Source organism: Acinonyx jubatus, chromosome D1, assembly GCF_027475565.1.
Source record: "Acinonyx jubatus isolate Ajub_Pintada_27869175 chromosome D1, VMU_Ajub_asm_v1.0, whole genome shotgun sequence".
NCBI classification, from domain to species: Eukaryota; Metazoa; Chordata; class Mammalia; order Carnivora; family Felidae; genus Acinonyx; species Acinonyx jubatus.
In genome coordinates, this window is record NC_069390.1 from 38,821,816 (window position 1) to 38,848,606 (window position 26,791).

The 26,791-nt window shown below is 37.5% G+C and overlaps 1 protein-coding gene across 2 annotated transcripts in view; it reads right to left on the reverse strand.

Annotated features, from left to right (window-relative positions):
• Window positions 1-24,596, reverse strand: part of PRMT3 (protein arginine methyltransferase 3) — a 133,641-nt gene extending 109,045 nt beyond the window's left edge. Inside the window, exons 1-8 of one of the 2 annotated variants that reach the window (XM_027072993.2) lie at window positions 24,347-24,596; window positions 23,941-24,076; window positions 22,258-22,340; window positions 20,514-20,563; window positions 19,762-19,864; window positions 12,513-12,672; window positions 10,623-10,767; window positions 6,707-6,772 (exon numbers count right to left, since the gene is read on the reverse strand). In XM_027072993.2, the coding sequence (XP_026928794.1) occupies window positions 6,707-6,772; window positions 10,623-10,767; window positions 12,513-12,672; window positions 19,762-19,864; window positions 20,514-20,563; window positions 22,258-22,340; window positions 23,941-24,076; window positions 24,347-24,374 (771 nt within the window). In that variant the 5' untranslated portion in view covers window positions 24,375-24,596. Of the gene's footprint in view, window positions 1-6,706; window positions 6,773-10,622; window positions 10,768-12,512; window positions 12,673-19,761; window positions 19,865-20,513; window positions 20,564-22,257; window positions 22,341-23,940; window positions 24,100-24,346 lie in introns of both variants that reach the window. The other variant, XM_053203381.1, reaches the window with a different exon arrangement.
• Window positions 24,597-26,791: the final 2,195 nt, after the last annotated feature.

Below are 26,791 nucleotides of genomic sequence, written 5' to 3' on the forward strand. Positions count from 1 at the left end.
TAACAATTGCCCTCATCAATGCCCATCACCCACTTTCCCCTCTCCCCCACCCCCCATCAACCCTGTTTGTTCTCTGTATTTAAGTCTCTTATGGTTTGCCTCCTTCCCTCTCTGTAACTATTGTTTTTTCCCCTTCCCTTCCCCCATGGTCTTGTTAAGTTTCTCAAGATCCACATATGAGTAAAAACACATGGTATCTGTCTTTCTCTGACTTATTTCTTTTAGCATGACACCCTCTAATTCCATCCACATTGCTGCAAATGGCATGACTTTCTTCTTTCTCATTGCCAAGTAGTATTACCCATTCGTCAGTTGATGGAGGCTCTTCCACAATTTAGGCTCTTTCCACAATTTGGCTATTGTTGAAAGTGCTGCTATAAACACTGAAGTACAAGTGCCCCTATGCATCAGCACTCCTGTATCCCCTGGGTAAATTCCTGGCAGTGCTATTGCTGGGTCATACGGTAGATCTACTTTTAATTTTTTGAGGAATCTCCACACTGTTTTCCAGAGCGGTTGCACTAGTTTGCATTCTCACCAACAGCGCAAGAGGATTCCCATTTCTCCACATCCTAGAAGTGAGGATTTGGGGGAGGTAATTAGGTCATCAGGGCAAAGCCCTCATGAAAGGAATTAGTACCCTCATAAAAGGGGCCCAGAAGATTCCTCTCTGGAGGAAGGCATGTCTATGCCTATGGTGAACTACAACACAAACCTTCACCACAATCAGTTAGTGCCATGATTCTGGATTTCCCAGACTTTTAACTGTGAAAAATCAATTTAAAAGTTTTTAATTATAAGTCACTAAGTTCATGGTATTTTTGTTGTAGCAACACAAATGCACAGGGATCTTGAACATTAAGTAAAATTTCTGTACATACTTTGGTCTACTTTTGGATTTTTATTTTGCTCCATTAATTTATATAATCATGTGCCAGTAACTATTGTAATTACAGAAGCTTTACAGAATGTTTTAGTATCTAAAAAGGTTGGTCCAGACTCTAGTCCATGCTCACTGCAAAATTTTTTTCACAATGTTTCTGGAAAATTTTGTATATTTATTTTTTCATAAGAACAAGAGAATCAACTTATCTAGGCTTTTTAAAAAGTCTTAGTATTTTTATGGGGATTGAACTAAAGTTATAAGTTGATACAGGGAAAATGGATAATTTTGAGTTTTCCTATTTAAGAAGATGGTAAAATTTTCAATTTGTTTAAATCATCTATAATATTCTTCAGGTTTAAAAAAGAAAATTCTTTTTCATGTAAGTCCTACACGTTATTTAAGTTTGTTCCTATGCGTTTTATCTTCTATATTGTTTACTATTGTAAGTGAAGTCCTTCAATCCATTATGTCTTGAAAATATAATTTACAGAACTGACTGCAGAAGAGAGAAAATCTAGTAAACAGCCTGATTTCTATTGAAGAAATAAAGTTGTTGAAAGGCTACCACTGTGTCTCCTATCCTGTGCCCCTCCAAGAAGGACAAGGCCCAGATGCTTTCATAGGGACAATTTGTTTCCTGCACATGTGGCCTGTCTGAGAGAGTCAACATATTTTAAGGTAAGTACTTTTACATACAAAAAAAGTTAAGAATTTTAAGACAGAAACTATGTATCATTGCAAACAAAAAGGAAACATTTTGTTATGTTACCAATAAAATGTGTTAACCATATCAGCAAGAAAATATTGTAATAGATAGTATGTATGCTTAGAGTATGGTTATGGTACATTATTCTGAAATATTATATGGCTAAAATAAAAATGGAAAAATATATACAACACAATTGTAAGTGATAAGTTTCCAGAAACTTTCACTGAAATAAGATATCTGCAAAATTAAAAAATTAAAACTAAATGGTCAGTGTGGAATTTAGAGATCTGATACTATAATATTTGGCAAAGGTGACTGGGAATATCAGCACTCACATACTGTTTATGGAAAGACAAGCTAGCAGCACTAACTCCATCCAAGGTATAAATTACCTTTTTTTAAAAAGTAATTTATTTATTTATTTTGAGAGAGAGACCACACAAGTGGGGGAGGGGCAGAGAGAGAGAGGAAGAGAGAAAATCCCAAGCAGGCCCCACTGCACACTGAGCCTGACACAGGGCTCATCCTCAGGACTGTGAGATCATGACCTGAGCCAAAATCAAGAGTCAGATGTTTAATTGACTGAACCACCCATGCACTCAATAAATTACTTTTTTGACCCAGGAAGTCCACTGTTAGGATTTTACCTTATTACTGGACTCTCACATGTATTTAAAACATTTTAAATATTTTATATTTTTATATGCATTGTTTCTAATATTAAAAATTAAAACTTACAGACATTCTTACATTGGACAAATGAGCCATTAAAAGAATGATAAGGAAACATCTCTAAGAAAAATTGCTGAGTAAGAAAGCTAATAGAGAAGAATGTATGTCATGTACTTCAATTAGAGTATGTGTTCTTTTGTAACATGTACATATATACATACACACACATATATATAATTTATATACATATGCATATATATAAAAGTCTTATTCAGTCCTCATCTTGCACATGAGGAAAGTGAGAGAGCTTTAGAGAGAGAAGGTAATAGGTCCCAGATAATATAGCTGGTAATTTGTAAAGCTGGCATGCAAACAAAGGTCAATCTGCTTCTAAAGCATATATTTAAAATATACTTTTAATTATACATTAATGATATGTTACATCTAGCTCAAAATTAGGTAATTAGGTAAGAAACTAAAACTTAACAGAATCAAAGGAAGGCAGAAATGACAAACCAGCATTATTTTATAAAATAATGAAGTAATTTGAGTCACTTCTTCTAAAAAAAAAAAAAAAGAAAAGAAAGGAACAAAGAAAAAAGAAAAAAAGTGACTCTATTTAACTGTGGATAATAACCAAAAGCATAGAGAAGGCACCTAACTGTGAATTTCTTCAATGTACTGCAAATACAAATTAATTATGAGTGGGTGATAACACGGTTAAATGCCACCCAAAGTTAAATTAAATCTGAAAAACCATATGGCCTCCACAGGAGCTTTGTGAATCGAAACCATATTCAGAAAGAAATGAAGGAGGGGCAGTGCCTGGGTGGCTCAGTCGGTTGAGCTTCCAACTCTTGATTTTGGCTCCGGTGGATCACAATTTCACGGTTGGCTGGATCGAGCCCCGCAGTCGGGCTCTGCACTGACAGTGCAAAGCCTGCTTGGGATTTTCTCTCCATCCCCCTCTCTCTGCTCCTCCCCTGCTCGTGTGCACACACACACTTTCTCTCTCAAAATAAATAAACTTAAAAAAAAAAAAGAAACCAAGGAAAGGAAGCAGGAAGCGAGGGATGGAGGAAGAAGAGAAGGAAAGGCAGAAGAAACAGTTTTAAATATTAGTACTTTTTTGAAAAATAAATCTCTACTATGCACTACATAATATAATATAGAAGCTAGTGTATGAAGTTTGACTACCTGATGAGGAATAAAAGCAAATAAAAACAATGATAATAAAACTCAGGATAACAAGTCATTTCATAAATTTTTAAAAAGAATTAAATAATCTTCTGTCATGGCACACAGAAATCATATAACCTATATATAAAAGATAATGTGAATTAAAGCATAACTAATGCATCTCACCCTAATTACTCATTCTAACATAATGATGTTTTAAGTGTAGTGGCACAGGGTTAAAGGCACTCAACAAGGAGTAAGTTGTTTTTGTTTTAGTTGCCTGTGTTAGGGCAAGTCAATTAACCTACTAACCTCAAATACCTACATGTGCAAAAGAAGATAAATATTTGCCCTGCCCAGTTACAAGTTATTGTATACTAATAATGAGACAACATGTTTGAAAGCAATCTATAAATTATCAAGTGCTATTTAAATATATGGTAGTAGATTTTCTAATTCTGTAGCCATAGCATAATACAGTATCCCACATCATCTAAAAATATGAAAGCTCTAGATTATTTAATATTAATAATTACAGAAGATTAAACCCTGAAAGTATTTTACGGAATTAAAAATTGATAGGTATAATATTTTACATTATAATACATGTTTGAGAAGTTGTAAGTGCCAAGCAAAACTAATAACACATAGATAACTTACATGAAAGTATTTTAGACAAGTGCTAAGGAAAAGTGCTCCCAACTTATTTATTAGCTGTGTCCTGACTTTGGCAGAGTTAATGTCTTCAGTAAGAGCAGTAAGTAAAATGCGTCAAGAGCCCGACGCAGGGCTCGGGGCTTGAAATCACAAACCATGAGATCATGACCTGAGCCAAGATCAACTGTCAGATACTTAACTGACTGAGCCACCCAGACACCCCCTATACGTAACATTTCTATAATACTGTTGCAAATAAAAAACTAGAAGCAGAAAGTAACTATGTATATAAATTGATAAATCTAATAAGATATATTCTATATACACAGAAATATTCAGAATTATTTAATTTCTCAATGATTAATCTTCTGATTACAGATATTTGTGGTTTCTCGGGGTGCCTGGGTGGCTCAGTCGATTAAGCGTCCAACTTTGGCTCAGGTCGTGATCTTGCAGTCTGTGAGTTTGAGTCCTGTGTCAGGCTCTGTGCTGACAGCTCATAACCTGGAGCCGTCTTCAGATTCTGTGTCTCCCTCTCTCTCTGCCCCTCCCCCACTCACGCTCGCACGCTCTCTCAAAAATAAACATTAAAAAAATTTTTTTTTTTAAATTTGTGCCTTTTCAGTATATTCTTACATATTATAGGACAAAAGTCTATTCAGAAGCATACTGAAAAAGAAACTTCAACTTAATTTTACTTAATGAATTCATATTGTATTCATATCAAAAAGTATTAAGAAAAGATGGCTCAAAGACCATGATTTTACAATTTAAAAAAATCATAAAAGTTTTGAACCAAAGGGGTTAAAATGATTTCATTTTACAGATGAGGCCTAAAGAGATCCACTGCTTGTCTAAAATTATTATATATCTGGTTCCTGAGAAGCCAAGCAGGATTAAAAATGCCCAGACCAGTACATGCTTAATTTCTCCACAACATATTAATGAAAAAATAAAATAAAAATCTGGACATAATCTAACTATAAATATAAAGTGAAAATTTTAATGGTAATATATTTGTTTAGCTGGAAACAAAGTGGGTTTTTAGACATGTAAGATAAAATGTTCCAGCACTTGGGTATAAATGTAAGAGCCAACTATAAAAAAATTCTTAGTCTCTGCTGTAATAACATATAAAAAGCATACAAAAAAGCTGAATACAAAGAACTGATAAAAACTAAGATTTTAAAAATAAAATCACCTATTTATCTATAGAGGGGATCAGCAAATACAAAGAAACACATACCATCATAAACCTCTCATGTTAGGTAATGCTTTGTTGGCCAAGAGAGCAGAGTACCATATAAATTTCAGCTGTCGGGGCACCTGGGTAGCTCAGTCGGTTAAGCCTCCAACTTCTGCTCAGGTCATGATCTCGCAGTTTGTGGGTTTGAGCCCCATGTCAGGGGCTGTGCTGACAGCTGTCTGTCCTGACAGCTCAGAGCCTGAAGCCTGCTTCAGATTCTGTGTTTCCCTCTCTCTCTTCCCCTCCCCAGTTCATGCTCTATCTCCAAAATAAACATTAAAATTAAAAAAAAAAAAAAAAAAAAAAGAAAAAAAACACACAAATTTCAGTTAACTCAGCTAAGTCATAAGTGAAACACTGCTCTTGGGAAATAGATAATGGAAAATGAAAAGCCTATCCATATTATATTCCAAAGAATATAAGAATCAAGAAAAGAAATTTTTCAAAATATAAAAACTGTTAGTCATTGCTGCAATATCATGTGAAGCTTATGAAAGAGCTTGGAGAAGTACCTTCTAAAGTGAAGGTGAAGAAGGAATTATGAAAAGCTGATATGTTATCAATATACATGTTCTTGATGTGGAAAGAGTGGAGGAAATTCGCAAAGATATACATGTGGCAGAGATGATATCTGACTAAATTAGTGGACTAATTTCCAATAAGGAAGAACAGAAAACCTGAACTTTTAGGTCAACATGCCATCGTAGAAAGGGAGGGAAGGAGCAGGTGAAGTGAAGAAGAAAAAATGAACACAATTCACAGGGAGGAAAAATAAATGACACAAATGTCAAACAGACACACACACACTGTGTGAAATTTCATCTTTGACATAACCTGAAAGAGTATTAAGACTAATGGTAAGATATAACGTGTCTCATAAAGGAGTAAATGAGATCTGAAAAGAAAGCACGTAAGTCCTACCTTACAATATTTGCCCCTACTTATTAATAATAACTTCCTAAAATTATTATTTTTTTAACTAATTAACACAAACTAGAGTAATCATTAAAAGTACGCTTTGGTATGGGGCTCATCTGATACATTGGAAATTCATAGGCATCATAGTAAATCAAAAATATGGTTTCAGCAACAGAATCTGGATAAGCAAAGTTTAACTAAAACCACATCACTGTAATTAATGAATTTCAATTTAAAAAATCAGTATACTGAATGACAGCACTGATGAGCATGCCTGCTATCAGTATCCTGCACCACAGAGCAGCATCGTAAGTCTTCCATGAAATAAAGCCAGAGTGCGCTGAATCAACTGCTATCACAGCGATGACCCAAGAGGGGACTTCTACTACCCAAGATCCACATGAAATGTGGCTACAATTCTGTAACCTGTACTACTCACCTTGTCTTTGAAGATATGTGGATTTTGGTATATAAAATCTCGGTAACTTTCTGTTCGCACTTTGTCCTAGAGGGGAGAGAAAAACATTCTGTTTACAGGATAGACTAAAAATATAAAACGTTTTAGGAAGCTATTTGTTATTTTATCACAAATTGCTAATTTCCAAAGTTATTTTTTGCTTGGAAAGCCAAGCTTAATTTTTTTGTCCTAAAAGAAAACAATAAAAAAACAGAAATACCAACAACACCCAAAGAACATGTTTCAGAAGATCACTAAAAGTCAAACAGGATCGAAGTTCTTAAAAGATGTATACATTTTTTGTCTTGACATGCATTGTCATTATAAGACTTCAACTAATAATTAAAGCTAATAGAAGATGAACATGATGTCTTGCTCCTTTCAATAGAGGCTGACTCCTTGTAGTAGAGGGACACTGCTATGTTAAATGTTAAAATGCTGTATCAAAACATGGGAGAAAAATATCCAACACAGATAAATGTAAAACTTACAGTTACATACAAAAAATGAATTTACACTGAGTATGGTTATTCTAAGAAAGTCTACCGATCAGCACCTATCTGATTTATAATCCTGTTTTGTTTATAGAAATGTCTGTTGTAGGAAACGATGCTTAAAAGCCTGTAATTCTGAAGATAAATCATTGGAGCCCTGCAGCCCACATTTATGAGCCTTCTCCACTCTGAAGTCTCACATGACCTGTACCTAAGACAGGCATCGAATGTGAACATTTAGTTTCGCTCATGAAAAGAGCAGATTCCCTTTTAAATTACTTCAGTTGAGACCTACAAAGACAGCGAATTAAGCAGGAAGGGGCTCTGCTCCCAAGTAAATAAAATGAGCACAATAAAAAGAGGTCAGCAATTCCAGTTTGGGGTTTCACACCAGGTAAAAAGAAATGTTACACTAAGTGCTACAATATCAAAATTTTGGCAATACATATACTTCAAAAAACATTTTTAAGCCAATACCGGGAAATTTTTTATTAAAAAAATATAAAGAAGTTCTCAGATTAAAAGCCATGTAGTTTTTACTTCATTACAGGATATAAAAATGGGGAGGTGCACAATTAAAATTCTGTGTTTTCTGTTGGAATTCTAATTGCTTCACAAACAAAAATTTTAAATCAGGTTTATTAAACCTTTCCCTGAAGTTATTTTAAGAATTACTGAGAGAATCTAATGTTTAAATAAACTCACACATGTTAAATAATGAAAAGTCTCTTTAACAAAAATATACCATTCCATACATCTTTGGGTCATTTTTATACTCTCCATACACTACAAGCGGTGATTTTCTGCTGCGTGAACATCAGCCCATCAGCTCTCGCCAATCACACCGCCTCACCACTACTCCAACTTCGTCACTCGCACCCCAACTCCTGTCCTAAATCCGTGCACCACTGCTCCCGCAACTGCAGTCCTTCGTCTCCTCCATGCCGGGCTCATCCTACAGATTCATGTGCTTTTGTTCACATGCTCACCCTGCTGCAATAAAATTCAAAGTATACCAAACACGGTGCCTTGGACATAGCAGAGCTTCAATTTAATAACTGAAAAAAAAATCCAGTGAACATGAAAATGCAAGAAATAAAAGACTAGCACTCCTAACCACTTCTAAGAATGTATTCTCAGAAAAGACTAACACTTCAATACAGAATAATGCAATAAACAGAAATTTTAAAAATTACTGTTTTCAACAACCTATTAAAACTAAGAAACACACAAGAAAAATAGAATTACTAAGAAGCAAAACAATCTTTTAAGACTAGTCAAGTCCCATGGAATTATTCCTACAAATATAAAAAAAAATATTAAAAATGAGACTACGGAAGAGTTATATAGCATAAATTTCATGTACATATAAACAGCAGTGTGTTTCAAATGGATAGGCTGATGAAGGGGGAGGGACTGCACAAGTCAGCTGCAGACACCATGAGAAGAATGCGGTAAAGAAAAGTTATTTAATGGTACTATGAGCTGTGATAAACGTCCACCAGGATGAACAGTATTTTTCTTGGAAAAAAAGAGTGATGCATCTCAGACTTACAACATTAGTCAACAATGACTTCAGAAAGATAAAGTGGTGAAGGATTTTGTAAGTTCATGTAATCCATCCCTCCACTGACTGTATCTCTGGAATTCAAAACCATTATCTTCATCTGAACTCCAGAAAGTAAGATCACAAAGTACCTTTCTTTATAATTATAATCACAGCATATGCCAAAACAGTGTCATTGAACTATCTGAGGCTAAGCAACCAAAAATCGAAATACTATTCCTATAAAAGCAAGGCCAGTTCTGAGCATTAAGATAAGTTGTATACGTGTTTCTCCGTTCTAAGTTCTTTATAAAGATCAAGTGAGATCTAGTAGCACAACATTAAATAGATTATGTGTGCTAAAAAATGTTTTAATAAGAAACAAAATATTACTCGATACACAGAACATTTCCTGCTCATCCACAGCACATAGCTTAGCAAAATATAAAAAATCCTCTAGTTACGGACATACAGCTACAAATGTCCACAACAGACATTTGGAAGTAAGTACTCAAACTGGACTTCCCTGATGACTGTACCTAGGACACTTTTATGTACTACCTACTTGAAGTCTCAGTAATCTTATCTGTCAGAAAATCCAACACAATTTCCATACCACAGACATTAAAGGTTCATGGCATTTAAATTGATGGGGTGATTTAAAATGACAAACATGGGCTTAAGTGAATTCCTTAAAAAGAAAAATTCTAGATGCGGTAAAATTAATTTTAACAAAGGAAACAGAGCAAATCAATTTTTTTTTAAACAAACTCACTCTGGACTTAAAATAACATCATTTATAAGATAACTGTTATTTGTAATGCTATGCCATAACTCAAGTGACAACAAGAAGTACAACCGTGACATGTCATTGGTAAAGAAATGACATGACACTACTTTAAAAGACCCCAAGTAGTTACAATTACTATTAATCAGCAGACCTCCACTCTGTGATCTTGCAAATCTGACTCAATAAATACATACATGTTATTAAATATCCCTGGTTATTTTAAATGCATAGCTGTCAGGGGAACATGGTCTTAGGGCTTCCATAAAATAAAACAATCTTGTGTGGAAGGATTTACGAATGAATTTTTTGCTGGCTGGTTTTAAGAAAAGGTAGTGGCCTCCAAAAATGCACAGAGATGAACATCTAACATTTTCAATAAATTTTTTACATTCCAATGTTTGTTTTACTATAAATACTTTTAGTTTCAATGCATTAAAAAATTACACCTTACTATTTTACAATCTATAATACATGATACAATGCATAATTGCCAGGTACAGCTAGAAATCTACTTATATTTTACATGGGTTTTATCATTATAAAAATTAAAACCAACCAAATTTAAAAACCTGATTTGATCAATTTAGGAAATTGATTTCAAATGTAAAAAAGTTATGCCATGACAACTGTGAGAATTATTTCTTAACTTTGTACCAAAGAATTATTTGCTCAAACTGAGGTCAATATTACCATATAACATACTAAAATTAATCATTCCCTTTGTACATTAAAAGGCAAATATATAACTTATTTGTTCCTATTTAACAGTTGCTCCTGAGAAGACAAAAATCAGCAGCAGTTGTTTTTTTCCGATGTTCTATTTCAAGCAAAAGATTTCCTAATAAAGATTAATAATGATCTTCAATAGAATTTACAGTGACTGTGATGCTCCTGTAGCCTTTTGAACCCAAGATGTGCTATTAAGCACCAAAGAGATTTAACAAGCAGTTCAAACAAAACAAAACAAAACAAAAAATGACCAGTTCTCCTATAGCATATGTATTAAGAACTTGTTTTATTCTATTTTTCCTTTAGTATGGACTTGGTACTTTTGTGCTCTTCTCTAACCTTTAGCATTTCTTCATGTATCCCATAATGCCCGTATGAGCTGAAATAAACACCATCCTCATCTTCCTGGAGGTCTGCAATGGCAGTAGTAGATGACGAGCAGGTTCTGACATCTGCGTTCATCACAAAATCCTGAGCAAATTGTCTGTAATCAATTTGAAATAGACCCTTGAGACAGGTTTATTGGACCGTGAAAAAAGGAAAGGCTAGAGGTTGAGGGAGAGGAATGGGGAGGGAGTGGGGCGTGCAGTGTGATGAGCCTTCTAACTCCATTCTATCTTAAGCAACTGAAAGCTCCCCCTGCTGGATCTCAAGCAATGGCATATGCAAACCCGGTTGTAAACATTCCTTCTGCAAACCACAAAAACACTGCCAACTGCAGATTAGAGCTGTTTCGACTGAACAAAAGCACATTGTCTTTATTCAACTTTATTATTTCTATTGTTCTAAAATCTTATTGTAGCAGCTGAATCAATGTGGTTTATTTCAACACTATTAATATTCTTTAAAACCATATTATGTATGTCATGGAAAGGTAGTAAGGGCAGAAAGTTGACCCAAATGGAGAATTATTTACATACACCACCACCATGCACTCCAGCTCTAAAACTCAGTTCTCTCTCTGATCACAATACATTAAGAATCTATAATGGGGCGCCTGGGTGGCCCAGTCAGTTGAGCATCTGACTCTTGATTTCAGCTCAGGTCATAATCTCACGGTTCCTGAGTTCAAGCCCCCACATCGAGCTCTGCACTGCTAGCACGAAGCCTGCTTGAAATTCTCTGTCTCCCTCTCTCTCTGCACACCCCCCCCCCCACAGGTATGCATGGGCTCTCTCACTCTCTCTCAAAAATAAACAAACATAAAAAAAAAGAATCTATATGTATATAATGGGGGAGAGTTGTTGTTGGTTACTGGATTACCCAGCATATAATCTCAAAAGCAGGGAAAGAGAACCACAATCACCTATACTATCTTCCCTATTGAACATTCTAGCAAACCATCAAATGGGTACTGAGGGAATGGCAACCAACTTACAAATCCAATAGCTAACACTATACTTGGTAGGAATGCAGAATCTCAGGCCCTGTTTCAGATCTCTGACTCAGAACCTACAGTTTAACGAATTCCCAGGTGATTCATATGCACATTAAATTCTGTGTATTGCCAGTAGAAAGCTAATTTACCCACTGAAGAAAATCATCCTATGTATCTGGTTTCTTTCTTTCTTTTTTTTTTTTAATTATTTTTAATATTTACTTATTTTTGAGAAAGAGAGAGAGACAGAGCATGAGCAGGGGACAATGGGCAGAGAGACAGAGGGAGACACAGAATCCGAAGCAGACTCCAGGTTTTGAGCTGTCAGCACAGAGCCCGATGCGGGGCTCGAACTCAAGAACCATGAGATCATAACCTGAGCCACCCAGGCTCCCGGTGGTTTTCTAATTAAATACTACCTAATTATACTTTGATTCTTTAAAAACAAAAATTTCAACACTGTATTTTCCCCAAACCTAAAAAATATTAATCACTTCCCTTTAAAAGCCTAGGAGAGAAAAAGTAAAATGGAGAAATCTATTAGATATAGAGTAATTCAAAGAACAAACGTTCTCAAGAGGGTAACACTCCCAGAAAAATTACCATTAGTACAAAAGTAATTATAAAGAAGTATGTGAGAACAGGTAAAACCACAGAATTTTATGTTCATCAACTATATCTATAACATATTAAAATGTTGCATATCATTAAAATTAATTTAAAATAAATTTAAAGTTAGATACCTACATTGTGCTTTCCAATATACAAAATGTTTTACCATATTCCACTTTATAAGTCGTATTACTTTCGGAATCTAAATAACAAATTTTCTGTTAAGACTGATAAATTACTTCATTCTTTGCAGATCCTCACGTGCTCTAGCTAATGCAGCTTCAGCAGACAGTGCTCTGGCTTCCATATGTTTCAATTTTTCAACAACAGATGTATTGTCACTGAGTCCATTGGGGTATGAGAATGGGAGTGACACCGGTTCATAAAGATCTTCTACGTCTAAGGAAGGAATGGACGTTATTATTAAGCTATCTTCTAACAATGAAGCAAATACAAACATGTTAACTCAGAATAAATATATTCTGAGGGCCTGTTATGCAGCCAGCTGAGAAAAACTTGTAAAAGTACTTTTAATTAAATAAATATTTAATACTGAAGCTGCTTCCATTTAAATTTAAAGAGCATGCTATTAAAGTTTTTCATTAGGTAGCTAAGTTAACCACATATAAAAGTGTTAATTATACTGAACCAAACCCAGAAAGAAACAAAAAGGCATTAATTATACTGAACCAAACCCAAGAAGAAACAAAAAAGTGGAAGGAAACAGCTCTAATATGTACTTATCACCGTATTTCTTTCAAGTACACATACTACATTTCATTTCTCCTCAAAACAAACCTAGGATATAAATATTTCTATTTTAGGGCATGGGAAAATAAATTTCAGAGAAATTAAGTGACTAGCCCAAAGTCATTTGAACGTTTCATAAAAAAACTAATACGATTCCCACCATGCCTGCCCTCCTAGCTCACGTTCTTGCCACTACACATGGTTCCTTCTCAGACCCTGAGTCTTTATTTATAGAATAACAGGTCTTATACATTTACATATTCACTAAGGACACTATGCACATAAAGAATTCTATATACTCAGGTAAGTTTTTCATCCTGCGTAAGGGGTAGTGCAATCTATACACTGAGGTCTTATTGCTGATATTGAATATCCTGATTCCTAACATTATTAAAAATTCTTGGTTTAAATTTAGTTTCACTATGTATAATTATTAACTTCCACTGTAGAACTAATAACTCTGCAAAAAGAGGTTAACACATGGAGCTAGTGAGTGTTATAAAATCCCATGTCTATTTACCAGTCCAATTAACTTTCAGATCAACATAAAGCAATAAAAGCAATGAAGATACATCTTCTCTTCAGTATAGCACTGCGAGAAATATGGCTTTTTTTCTTATCGCCAGCTGTTAGCGGTGACACTTCTTTAGAGTTGGGACAAAATAACCAAGCTTAACAAATACACGAGAGGGGTGCCCGGGTGGCTCAGCCGGTTAAGCATCCGACTCTTGATTTCAGCTCAGATCATGATCTCACAGTCATAAGAAAGAGCCCTGTGTTGGGCTCCATGCTAAGCGTGGAGCCTGCTTGGGATTCTCTCTCTCTCTCTCTCTCTCTCTCTCTCTCTCTCTCTCTCTCAAAAAATAAAGATTAAAAAAAAAAAGGGAAACAAGTACATTAGAATATTATAACTTAGACACTAGAGCCTAAGTTCAACTTCTTATAAAAACAGTATAGCAGTATACCACTAAACTCTAATCCATCTGGCAGAATACTGAGTCATTTGTTTTAAAAAACTATAGATTCGTTCACTATTTAATTCACCAAAAATTAACGAGAGCAACAAAGTATGTCCAAACTATTTAAGGACAGCACCATATTTTCTACTTTGTACTACAACTTTCACTGTGTATCTCATTTTCAAACTTCAAGGGGCGCCTGGGTGGCTCAGACGGTTAAGTGCCTGACTTCAGCTCAGGTCATGATCTCACGGTTCATGGGTTCAAGCTCCTCATCGGGCTCTGTGCTGACAGCTCAGAGCCTGGAGCCTGCTTTGGATTCTGTGTGTGTGTGTCTCTCTCTCTGCCCCCTCCCCCACTGTGTTCTGTCTTTCTGTCTCTGTCTCTCAAAAGTAAACATTAAAAAAAAAAAAACAAAAACAAAAACTTCTACACAGTTTGCCAGCCAAGCTGTTAGTTTAAGTTACAGATTAGAACTGATTAAAGGAATTGATTTCTTTGTTTTAGCAAGTTTCTGTTTTGCCTTTTGCTGCAATGAAAGGCAAAGTAAAAACTTTCAACACTAGTAATACATAGACAACCATATACTAAAGCTTAAATGTTGAAAAGGAGGAAGGATTCAGTAAACATTAAGATCCATAACTACAATTTATCAAAACAGTCTAATTCAAAGTCTTAAACCATATTCAGGAAGATGAATTTCCGCATCTACATTCTGTCTTAGGAGGTTCAAATCACCTACATTCTGTCTTAGGAGGTTCATTTTGGCAGCTGAGAACTACCACAAAGGATGGTCAATTTGTCAAGACGACATAACAATTATAAATGAGTATAAACCTCACAAAAGCAAAAACTGATAGAATTAAAAGGAAAAAACAGACAATTCTTCAATCACAGAAATGTAAATACACCTCTATCAACAACTGATGAATTAGATTAGAAAAATCCAAAAATACATAGAAGTCAGAACTAAAATAATCAGCACCTTGAACGAATTATTTTTAGAATCCTGCACCCAAGAACTGTACCGGACACTTTTCGTAGAGTACCGATCACTAATTTTGTAGTTTGTCCGTCAACCTGGCTTTGTCTGATGTTTTTTCATTAGCGGAATAAAGTTACACATGCTTGGCAAGAACAGCAGAAAAATGATGTTGTGTTCTGAGTGCATTTTACCAAGGGATTTCTCGGTGTCAGTATGACTCATTAATGATGATGTTAACCTTGATCACTTGGCTGTGGTAGTGTCTGCTGGAAAAGCTAACATCTCCTTTGTACTTAAATTTCTTGAGGGAGATACTCTGAACCTGTTTCACCTTAAATTTCTGCCCACTAATCTTAGCATCCATTGGTGGATACTTTCTGCAAATTATTACTGTGGTGTTTGCCTAACAGTGATTTTCTATTTCTCTCTTCTCTTCCACATTAATGAAAATTTTACTCTAAGATCAAGCTGTTCCTTCTCCATTTATTTGATTGACTATGTCATTATGGATTCATGAATATTTATTCTATCCTGTGGATTAAAACCCAATAGTATCACTTTCTGTGTTGCTCAAATTACTCCAGCTTTGACCATTAGGATTCCTTCAGGTTGGCTCCGGTATTCTTTTGTTAAGTCCCCTCCTCCCCCACCTTTTTTTTTTTTTTTTAATTTTTTTTAACGTTTTATTTATTTTTGAGACAGAGAGAGACAGAGCATGAACAGGGGAGGGTCAGCGAGAGGGAGACACAGAATCTGAAACAGGCTCTAGGCTCTGAGCTGTCAGCACAGAGCCCGACGCGGGGCTCGAACTCACGGACCGCGAGATCATCACCTGCGCTGAAGTCGGCCGCTTAACCGACTGAGCCACCCAGGCGCCCTGCCACCACCTTTTCTTTTTAAGTACGTCCTTAATTTGTGGCACAAGCTTTCCCAGACTCATCCTGTATCATCCTGCCCCATCCAAGGAATCACTCACTTCTCTAAAGAGCCTTGGTTCCTTTTACTGGATAATGGTGTTAAAATCTGGGCAGTAAGTGTGCTCATTGCTACTGGGGTTTTTCTAGGCTCTTTCAACAGAGCTAGGAAATACATGTGTCTATACTAACCCGCACATGCACACACATCTATATTTTTGTATTTATCTGAATATATATTAAAAAGTGTGGAATTTATACTGATACTTCTGATTCCAATCTATCACCATAGGACTTATTTTATCCTTCCCTATTTCCTTATTTGAAACCTCCTTCTCTAACAGTGAAAACCTAGCTCTTATTATCCATAATATATTTACTTACTTGTCCATGCTGTTACATACAGAAAGTAGTGCCAGAATTGCTAATCCATATTCTGCGAGAAACACCTTTACTTAGATTACAGCATTTATGTAGTTCTTTTTACCTATAGCCTCAGCACAATATCCAGTCAAGATTTCAGTTACTCACACAGTTCTTTTCTTCCCTACCCACTTCAGCTATTACATTATTCCTCTGTAATATAGTTAAGTTCATTTGTTAGTGTTTGTATTCCATTTTGCACCCCCCGTATCCTCACACACACATCCAGGATGCTTTGTTGTTGTTGTTGTTGTTGTTGTTTTACACAAAGGCTAGGAGAAATATTCCCACAGTTCTAAGAGTTGGAGCTATACAAAAAGGTATCCTCAGAGAAGTGTCACTCCCTCATTATCCCTGTAACCTCAATCCCATTATGCCTTTCTTCCCATCCCTGTCCCACTAAGCCCCGTAAGTAACTACTCTCTCTAGTTTCTAGTTTCTCCTTCCTGTATTTCTTTCAACAAACGAACAGACACATGTACTTTCTCAAATCCCTTTCTTTCTTACATGAACAGAGTATCATACCATAGATACTCCTTTGAGCTCTGCCTTTTCTCGTTTCACGGTATGTCTTGGATATCACTCTATCAGTTCAGAGATCTCCGTGGTTTTTAATAGATGTATACTACTCCACAGTGTGGACACACCATAGCCTACTCTATCACTCTCCTATGTACGGGGATTTAAGTTGTTGTCAATATTTGGAAATTATCATGCTGTATTGAATAATCTTGTGTATATGTCTTTTCAGGCTGTTGGAGGTATACCTTCATGACAGATTATTATCAGAGAAACTGCTGTATTAAAAAGTAAGTACATATGTAGTTTGGTGAGGTGTTGCCAAACGCGCATTCTACTGGCAATGTATCTCCACAACGCTGACAACAGAAATGTTGTCATACTTCAAAAATATTTACCAGTCTGACAGGTGAGAAATGGTATCTCACTGTTGGGCAATTTTTGAACCTTTCTGGGTGAACTGTCTAATCATGTAATTTTCCCCATTGTTCTATCAAGAGATCTTTGTCTCTCAGTGGTTAAGAGTTCTTTATATAAAAGAATATTAACCCTTTGTAGAGTATGTTTCAAATATTACACAGTACTTAAAAAAATAACTCATTTTATTTACTCACATTTCATTAGTTTTTCCCTAATGTCCCCTTTCTGTCCAAGATCCTATCCAGGATACTTCAGCATATTCAATTGTCAGGTCTCCTTAAGCCTGTCTTCAGCAATGACAGTTTCTCAGACGCTCCTTGTTTTTGATGACCTTGACAGTTTTGAGGAGTACTGGTCAGTTAGTTTGGACAATGACACTTACTTTGTGTGTCTGATGGTTTTTCATGGTCAGAATGAGGTTATCAGTTTTGGGGAGAAAGACCAGAGGGAAAGTACCATTCTCATGACATCATATAAAGAGCTCACACTATCAACATGGTTTATCGCTGATGTGATTATCTGGCTATGGTAGTGTTTGCCAGGTTTATCCCTTGTAAAGTTACTGTTCTTCCCTTATACTTTCATTGCTTATTTTCTTAGTCATCTTTATTAATTTAGCATCTTTACATCCTCAAAGCCTAATACTTAACAGATGCTCAATAAATATTTACTGAAAGGCAGTGGAAGTGAAATAGTCAATCATCAAGCTTGGCGCCAGAAGAATCACGACCTTCTCTTCCATCCTGCTCCACCAATGGCTAGGAGCACAGACAGAGAACACAGGCAGTGCACTCAAGGGCATGCCTGGTTCAAATTCTCCTTTTTTAACTAGGTCTCTTTAAGTGTTCCAGATCACAGTCATGACTTCATCCAAACTCCTGGAGGCCTTAGTTATTTACTAACAACAATAAATTCTCCTTTATTAAGCACTTGCCCTCTGACAGGTACTGTGCTAATACACATTATCTTTGCAACAATTTTATAAGGTTAGGGCTCATTATCACCTTTTTTACAAGTTAAGGCTGAAAGAAATTAACTTTATATACCATTGGAGAGTTAGATTCACTACTGATCTGTACCCACAGTGACCAGCATACAACACTCAATATTTGTTGATCTGAATAATCTCTTCCTCTTCTGAACTGTACTACCTTTTCTACTTCTCATGAAACTTACCATATTTGACCTTATACTATAATACATGACAGACATTTAAAAACAAAGCACTCTTATTAAGATTGCAGACTCCCTATGGGAAGGATTCCCTTATTCATGTTTCTACTACATTTAACATACTACTTTCATCCTGTGAGTGCTCAATGAATGACTTTGAATTTAGAAAGTCATAAAGAACACTTAGTGGGCACTTGTCATTTATTAAGGAGATCACTTTGGTCACTCTGGGGAGAAATGAGATTAAAGAGAATTTGTAAAAACAGGAAAGAATCAACCTGGGACTCAACAAATTTTAGAACTAGAAAGAATATCAGAAATCTGGTCTGGGTTCTTCATTTTATACATGAAGACTTAAAAACAGAAAGCTCTGTCCAGGGTCACATAGTTCCTGACTCCTACATTAAGGTCCTTAATACGACACTGTACCACCACACAACCAAATGATGGTACTACTCAAGGAAATGAGTAGTTTTCCACAGTTCTCACTATTCAGAGAACTTCTCAAATACACACTGTTAAACTACTATATGTGAAGGTACATGTCTGTTTAGATTGGTCTTACTGGTCTGAAAAGAGCAAACCCTCTACCTCACCTTACTGATACAAGAAACATAGAAGCAAATATAAACAAGGGGAAAAAACATAAATCATTAACCCTGGTAAGTTAGAACATTCAAGTATCTGTAAGAAGCCAACAGAATTTTCATAAGATCCCTGTTCAATAAGGAATGGTCAACGCACAGAGCAAGTAACTAAGTAAGAAAGCTACAGTCAGGAGATGAGAGTGGCCCTGCCCCAAGGAAGGCTGTAGAGTTAGTGCATGTAGGCAAGCCCAAGGAAATGAGTGGAATCTGTTCTGCATCAAAATAAAATCTCAGTAAACTGGATGTCTTAAGAAAAGTCAATTATCAGACTTAAATATGTCAGACAGAAGCAGCAAATATTGTCTGCTTTAAAATTATTTTGAATCAGTAGATTTTAAAATTATGGTTAATTTAAAATAAATTAAAAGTTTAATTAATTTTAGCAAACTAAATTAAAATTTTAGTCAATTTTAGTAGACTAAAAAGTAGCCTACAATTAAAAATTATTCTCTCAAGTCTCCCTATGTTTCAGAACGTCTTGTATACAATGTTTAAACAAGCTCCTATTTCTAAATTTCTCTCTGGTAATGATCAGTGTGACTAGCAGTTCTTAAAGTTAACTTTCCTATTGAGACCAACTACCTGGTGAATTCTTCAGAGAATTAAGGAGGTAATATATTTTCCTAGAACACTTTTAACCACCATTTTGCCATTACAAATGACCCTACATTAAAGTAGATACTGTAAGTTCATCTTACCAAATTGAAGTAATAGGTCATCTTCTAATACTGGCTTCAAATACTCTTCTTTCTCCCAAGGCACTGGGTTGTATATGGAATTCATATACTCAACTGTAGGATTCTGGATATAAAATTAATTGCATGTTTTTTCATTGTATATAATCACAAACCACCCCTAGCACAAACTAGGAAAATTAAGTAAAAAAAAAAGGAACCATGTCTACCTTATGTAAAACCTCTATTTACAGAGTCTATGTTCACCTCTCACTTCATTAACTTGATTAGATGACTGCTTACATTAATATGCAATATGGTTTCAATATTGGATTCAATATTGTTTGGATTTGAAGGAAGTGGCAACATAAACATTCATTTGAATAGAAGAGAAAAAAGGACAAAGTATTTGAAAAATAGAAAAGACAACCACAGTACTTGGAATCACACTAGAAATTATTTCTGATCTTAGAGAAATATTGTGTATCAGTATTTCCCATTATTTGACACTCAATTACTTTTTCACATAACAACAATTCACCTCCTAGACACAGTTAAAAATGAAACGTTACTAAGCATGGTGTGTATTCATTTACTTGGTGCTGCATGTTGGACAAGTTCCTAACGTCCACGATTCCCCCAATGTGATGACTGCTAAATCTAAAACAGTTTCTCATTTAGCAGTTCTTTGTATTTTTCTAAAACCAGGGCATCATTAGTCACTGTGGTGTTTCTTTTGTTTCCAAACGAAATTATAAATTAAGCTACCAACTTACCTTAAGTCTAATAAAATTTATTAGTTTAATGTAGCCATAAAATTCCAGTCCTAAAAGGGAAAAAAAAGAGAATTCATCTATTTTCATATAAAAGGAGTTTGTCTAATTGACCTGTTCTATAGAGGTTAAATAATAAAATGTTTCTGTCCTCTAAACTACAACTTACATATTTTGAATTTCTTAAGAACTAGAAATAGTAACTTTAATACTTCTGAATATCTGAAGAAACAGCCATATGGATGACAATTTTTAATGTTTTTCTTGCATTTCTAAAAAGTAGGAAATTAATTTTTAGAATTCAAATCCTCATTTGTAAAAACAACACAAATCAGGAAAATTTGGTTGTAGATTTTAACAACTATTTGACAGTTGATATTATAGCCAAAAGTTTTAAATCCCCTATTTTTAGGGTGCCTACCAAATTATAATTTTGTCAGACATGGAGTATACAAAGTGAAATAGCTTTTATATTAAGTTAAATGATGTAAGTTAAAAAACAATAAGGCTTGTTCTCTGGTTCTCTTCTTTCCGGAAATGAAGCAGGATTTAAAGCAAGGAAGAGCAATAGAATGTCCAACCAACTGGGCATTATTTGTCATGAATAATGTTGTTATGAGAAATATAACAGCGTTAAAAATGTTTAGATGCATAATAGCATACAAAAACCTCTATTAAATGAAGAAAATTACAAAATTATTTTTAAAAACGTAACTATTTTTGAGAGAGAGAGAGCATGCACAAGCAGGGGAGGGGCAGAGAAAGAGATACAGAGACACAGAATCCGGAGCAGGCTCCAGGGTCTGAGCTGCCAGCACAGAGCCCAATGTGGGGCTTGAGCTCACAAACCTGAGCTGAAGTCAGACGCTTAACCAAAGGAGCCACCCAGGCATACCTCAAAATTATATTTAAAGTATGATTCCAATTCAGTTTTAAAATGCACATAAAGGGACACACTGACAGTGCAGAGCCTGCTTGGGATTCTCTCCCTCTCTCTCTGCTCCTCCCCCACTCGTGCACACGCTCTCTCTCTCAAATAAATAAACATTAAAAAATGCACATAAAAAAACAAATGAGAATAAGTCATTCATGTCTTACAAAAGCAGTTGCAGCTGAATTTATGATTTATAAATGTATCACATGCTTAATGTCTTTTCTAGTTGATAGTAAATGCAGGGACTAAAAAAACAATTCTGTATTTAATTTTAGTGGAATAGTGTAGCACTTCTGCATCCATTTAAAGAAGTAGAAAACTTTCATTATAAAGGAAGCATGTGTAAATGCAAATTTCAAAAGAATCATCATCTAAGTATTTTGCTTACCACCTTAACTTCATCATTCCTTTTTCTATACTCTTACCAAACTCAACTTTGTAAGCCCTGAAGTTCATGTTATGCTTTGACCTGGTGAGCTTTTTCCATAACGACCACCACCCTTTCCAAAGCCCACTTCTGTCCTTGCTCTCCCTAGTTCTAATACGATAAAAATGCAATCACATGCCAACGTTGTTTTTTCCTTTTTAGTTGTGAAGTCAATACAAGCTTAAATACAGTGAATCTTATCTAGAAGAATGACTTATAATTAGTCCTTCTTCAAAGGCCACTTGTCAAAAAAACTTCATTAGATAGGCTGCTCCTATATGTTTTCACCATATTGAACTTGTAGAGGAAAGGAAAGTTCTGGAAGAATACAAAGTTTGAACTTAAATTTCACAACAACAATTTCCTTTATTCTAAAAAATACTCACCATGTTTATGGACCATGTTATCAATATTAAATTGATGCTCAGACTTACAATGTGAAAATGTTTCTTCAGCAGATGTAAATAACCTGAAAAATCAAGTGACAGCTTTATGAAACAGTCCCCTCAAAAGTCTAAATATGGATTTCATGTAAAATATATACCCCCTTCTGGTGGTTTCTAAGAAAAAAACAAACGTACCTGTACATGAGAGGAACCCAGCACCACTACAGGGAATTAGAACTTCTGAGTCCCATTTGACACCCCTAACAACCTTTTTAAATGTCAAAGTTAATTTATTTGCCAAATAATAGCACTGAGATGATCAGAAGGCTTTTAAGGAAGAGAACTCCCTTTGATAGATTCTATTTCCCTCAAGACATGAAAATTCCCTACAGAAGATTCTTTTCTCCTCTCTGTCAGTGCTGCTTCCAGAGGCTTTGAACTGCAACAGCTCAAACTGCTTTTAGAAATAAAGCATAACATGTAATTTTTACAGCTGGCATATTCCCAAAGTGCCATATTTCAAAGGTAATCTTGTAGTGTTCTGAAAGTACTTGTGTTACGGACATTGTGAGGACCAGGCCTCTTTATGATGTGACCTGCGAAACTGAAGGACACTTAAGATAGAAATATACAGCAGAGAAGCTGCATACTTCTGAGCGCCTAGCACAAATGCAGCAAGTAGTTTACAACCGATGTTTACCTTGCTGTGCTTATATACAGCCTATCACAGAGAAGTACATCCCTGATGCTCAATAAATATTATTTTATGACAACTAAAGTAAACGTAGACATTCTGTACCTACGCAAATGAGGCTACATGTGAGAACAATGACGAATCAAGAGGAGCTAATACACCACCAATCAGCACCATGCCCAGATTTATGGGAAACTGGCAAATGTTTACTAAAGTAATACTGGCCAATGCCAAGCCACTTGCCCAGAAAGTCGGCCAAAGTCAAAGCTTACTGAGACGAATAGGCAGAACTTTAAGTGCAAAGTATAGGGATTTGGATATAAGAAAACCACAGCATTGTGACCTTGAACAAGTTATTGAAACTGCAGTCTCTTTTTCCCTAAGTGAAAAATGCATCAATTCCTTTCTCTTCCATAGGTGGGGAGCCCCTACCTAGGAAAGATGGTTCTTTGGACAGTTCAAATGGAAATAATGCTGTAACTTGAGAAGCTCTGCTGTAACTTGAGTAGCTCTCTACTTATAAATGAATTATAGAATGGTAAAACTGGAAGGGACCCAAGCAATTATCTAGTTTAGTGACTCCCAAACGGGTTATTCATTAGAATAACCTCAGAAAATGTCTTTATAAAAATAGGAAATTTCTAGATCCCATGACTGATTTAGAAGTGCTGTGGTGCAGAGTTCAGTACCTTTTTAAAGTCTCAGGCGAGACTTTAAAGGGTGCTCAACTAGATTTGGGAACCATAGATTCTGTCCAAACCCTCTTATTTCACACAAGGGGAAACTGAGGTTGTCGAAGAGAACTAGTATAACCTGCCTTCCAGTTCATGGCTCTCTCTCTATAGCTACTGTGCTTCTGCCTTCTCAACAAACCATCACTCCACTGGTTCAAGGATTTGAGGGCAGGCCGCTCGGGTTCGACTGCGGACCACAGGTACCCACAGGGCCCGGCACCCTGGGGGTGACGCCTGGCACTGGGGTGGACGAACCTGTCACAGAACAGACAGGGCGTCTGCTGCTTGTCGTGGGGGAGATCAGCATCGTCCTCATCCTCCCAGGCGGCCTCGTCACCGCTGTCGGACAGCTCTGGCAGGTCGTCTTCGTCCTCCATAGCACCCCGGCCGCCTAGCACACGCAAACAATTAGCCCTGCCCGAGACGGACACCAGTGCTAGCAGGGCACACGTGAAGCAGAGGTGGGGGGGGGGGGTGATGCTGCCCCCGCCCCGCTCCCCGCGGCCCTTGCCGGCGCACCTCCTTCACCCTCCCTGCCAGGCCCCACCGTCCGGCCCCGCGTCCAGGGGACGCAGCGGGATAGGAGGGTCTTTCTCCCGCCCCGCGGCGGCGCGGCCTTCGGGCTGGGCGAACCGGGTGCTAAGGGACCAGGAATACCCACCCGCAGCGCCCGACGCTAACGAGCACATGGCTGTATTGCCCCGGAACCCCGCGCGCCTGGGGGCGGGGACCTGGCTGGGCAGCGTGCGCGCAGCCGCTTCCGAGCTCTCCGGGCCCGGAAAACCGGGAACGAGCGCCAGCGCGCGGCAGGGCCCAGAGTTGGGGAGGCTCCCGGTCGCCTGGAAACCCGAGAGCGCGCGCGTGGGCTCGGGAGCGCTTCCGGCCCCGAGGCCACGGTTGTTGGTCACGTGAGTTGGGTGGGCGGGGCGAGAGCCCGAGCTCCGCCTCCTGCAGCCTCCGGTTGACGTAGTGCGTGCAGAGTAAGCGCTGAAGCGGGGATTGAACGTCGCAGGCTTTGACGTGACTTTGTCTCCTCCTCGCGCTGCGGCGGGTCTTAGCGGGAGGTTCTCACTCGCGCCCCCGAGCCCGGAGGCGGAGAGACGCTACAGCTGTTTTGCAGCGGGCACCGCGCCCTCTGTGCGTCCCTTATTCTAGGAACCAGCAGTTAGTGGAGGAGCGGCCCGCTTGGGGCGCCCTCTGGTGGCGGAGGCGGCGGAGCGCAGGCAAGAGCCTGGGCCTCCACTCTAATTCCTGAGCTACCTGATCTCCTGCAGCAGGGTGCAGCAGGGTGGGGAGAGGGAACTACAGGAGGCATTGTGGGTGTACAAGAGCCTACGTAGGGACCAAAGCCTGGCGCCGTTTTAAGGATTTTAGTCTTTAAAGTGCAGTGGTTAAGTGAGAGCACAGACTCCTGAGCCGACCTACTCAGTCTGAATCCTACTTCGTCACTTTGTTACTGTGGTCTTGGGCAAGATCAAGACCTCTCACCGCCGCCACTTCCTCAACTACAAAACGGGGATAGTGACTTCACTAGCCACAAAACTACTGTAGGAATAAAATGACTTGATACATGTAAAGTGCTTAGACATAAGTGTTAGCTTGTCCTGAACAATGGGAAGCAGCTGACCCTGTCGGTTACGCGAAGGAGAGATGCTCTTCCATACGTTTAGAAAGTAATGTTACGGCCACTATGTGGGAGGAACACAAACGTTCTCCTACCTCATGCCATTTTTCCTCCTTCTGAGCATATACTCAAGCCACAGAATGCTTTGTCAGGTGGGAGTTGACAGCAGTCACTTCTGTAGGGAATTGTCGCAGGCTTCTAGTCCCAGAGGCTAGCACGTTTATCCCATTAAATGTACTACCTTGGCTTGGGCGTAATCCTGACTTCCATCTCAACTCAACCCTTCACTCTGGGTCCCACCCTCCAGCCTCTGATTTAGAGCTAATGAGGCCTTTGCTAAGAATACTCTACAAATACAAACCACCATTTCTAAAAGTTTCCACTGCCATTCCAGCAGCCCCCACTTAGTTCCTTTCTTAGCACCTACCATTTGCTTGTTTTGTTTTCTGTTTTTTTGTCTTACCCCCAGCACTGTGTATGAACGTAAGGGCCTTGTCTCTTTGCTTTCATTTCTCTGGCACATAAACATGGTTTAACTCCTAATAGGTATTCATTAAATTTGCTGAATGAAAATGATGCCCTGTATTGCTAAACTCTTATGAATGTATTCCTCTCCTAGAGGACAGTATCTATCAAATATTGGTTTCCTACAGACCTCAGTATATCCTCATAGGGTCCCCTCATTTCATGCCTCCCTTCTTGGAGCCCACGCTTGTTATCACCCAAACCACAGGCTCTTCAGAGTCCAGCCCCAAAGGAACCCCGCCAGGTAGGAGGAAGATGTTCCCTCTCCTTTCTGAAGTCCACATCCTAAGACCCTACCCCATCCTAAAATACGTCTCTTTCCTAGGTGACTGAGAATGGGAATGTCCAGTCCATTCTACAGATATACCCTCCCAATTAAAGGGGATAGCCTTTATCCTCTGGTGTTCACTGAAGCTTGAAAGGTACCTGGCGTCCCCTAGACCCCGTAAAAATTGAATCACTCAAATCACTTTGTTTCCCTCAGCACAGAAGTTAAAACAAATTTCACCACTACCCTTTGTTCCTGGATGGAAATTAACACTGTGTACTCTTCTTGACTTTGACCCTTCCTTCTGCATCTTTCTGTCTTTGTCCATAGTTTTTAAAGTGTGCACCTTGACATACATTTCTACTGGCTATGTGAACATTTTATGGTGAATTACTACAGGGATCCTAGACCGTATAAAAGAAACCACATATTTCAATTTTATTCATCCATAGCATGTACTAATCCAGTCACAATTAATGGAACTTCCTGGAAATACACAGATACTGGAGGCTTTTATAGAGCGGTTACAAATACAAGCTATGCAGTCAGGCTGACTTGGGTTAGAATCCTGGCTCTGCCATTTCCTAGCTTCAGGTCTTCAGCTTCAGACTTTGGGGCAAGGTGCTTAACCACAGTGAGGCTCAGTTTCTCCATCTAAGATATGGGGATAATACTCAAACCTATAAGGA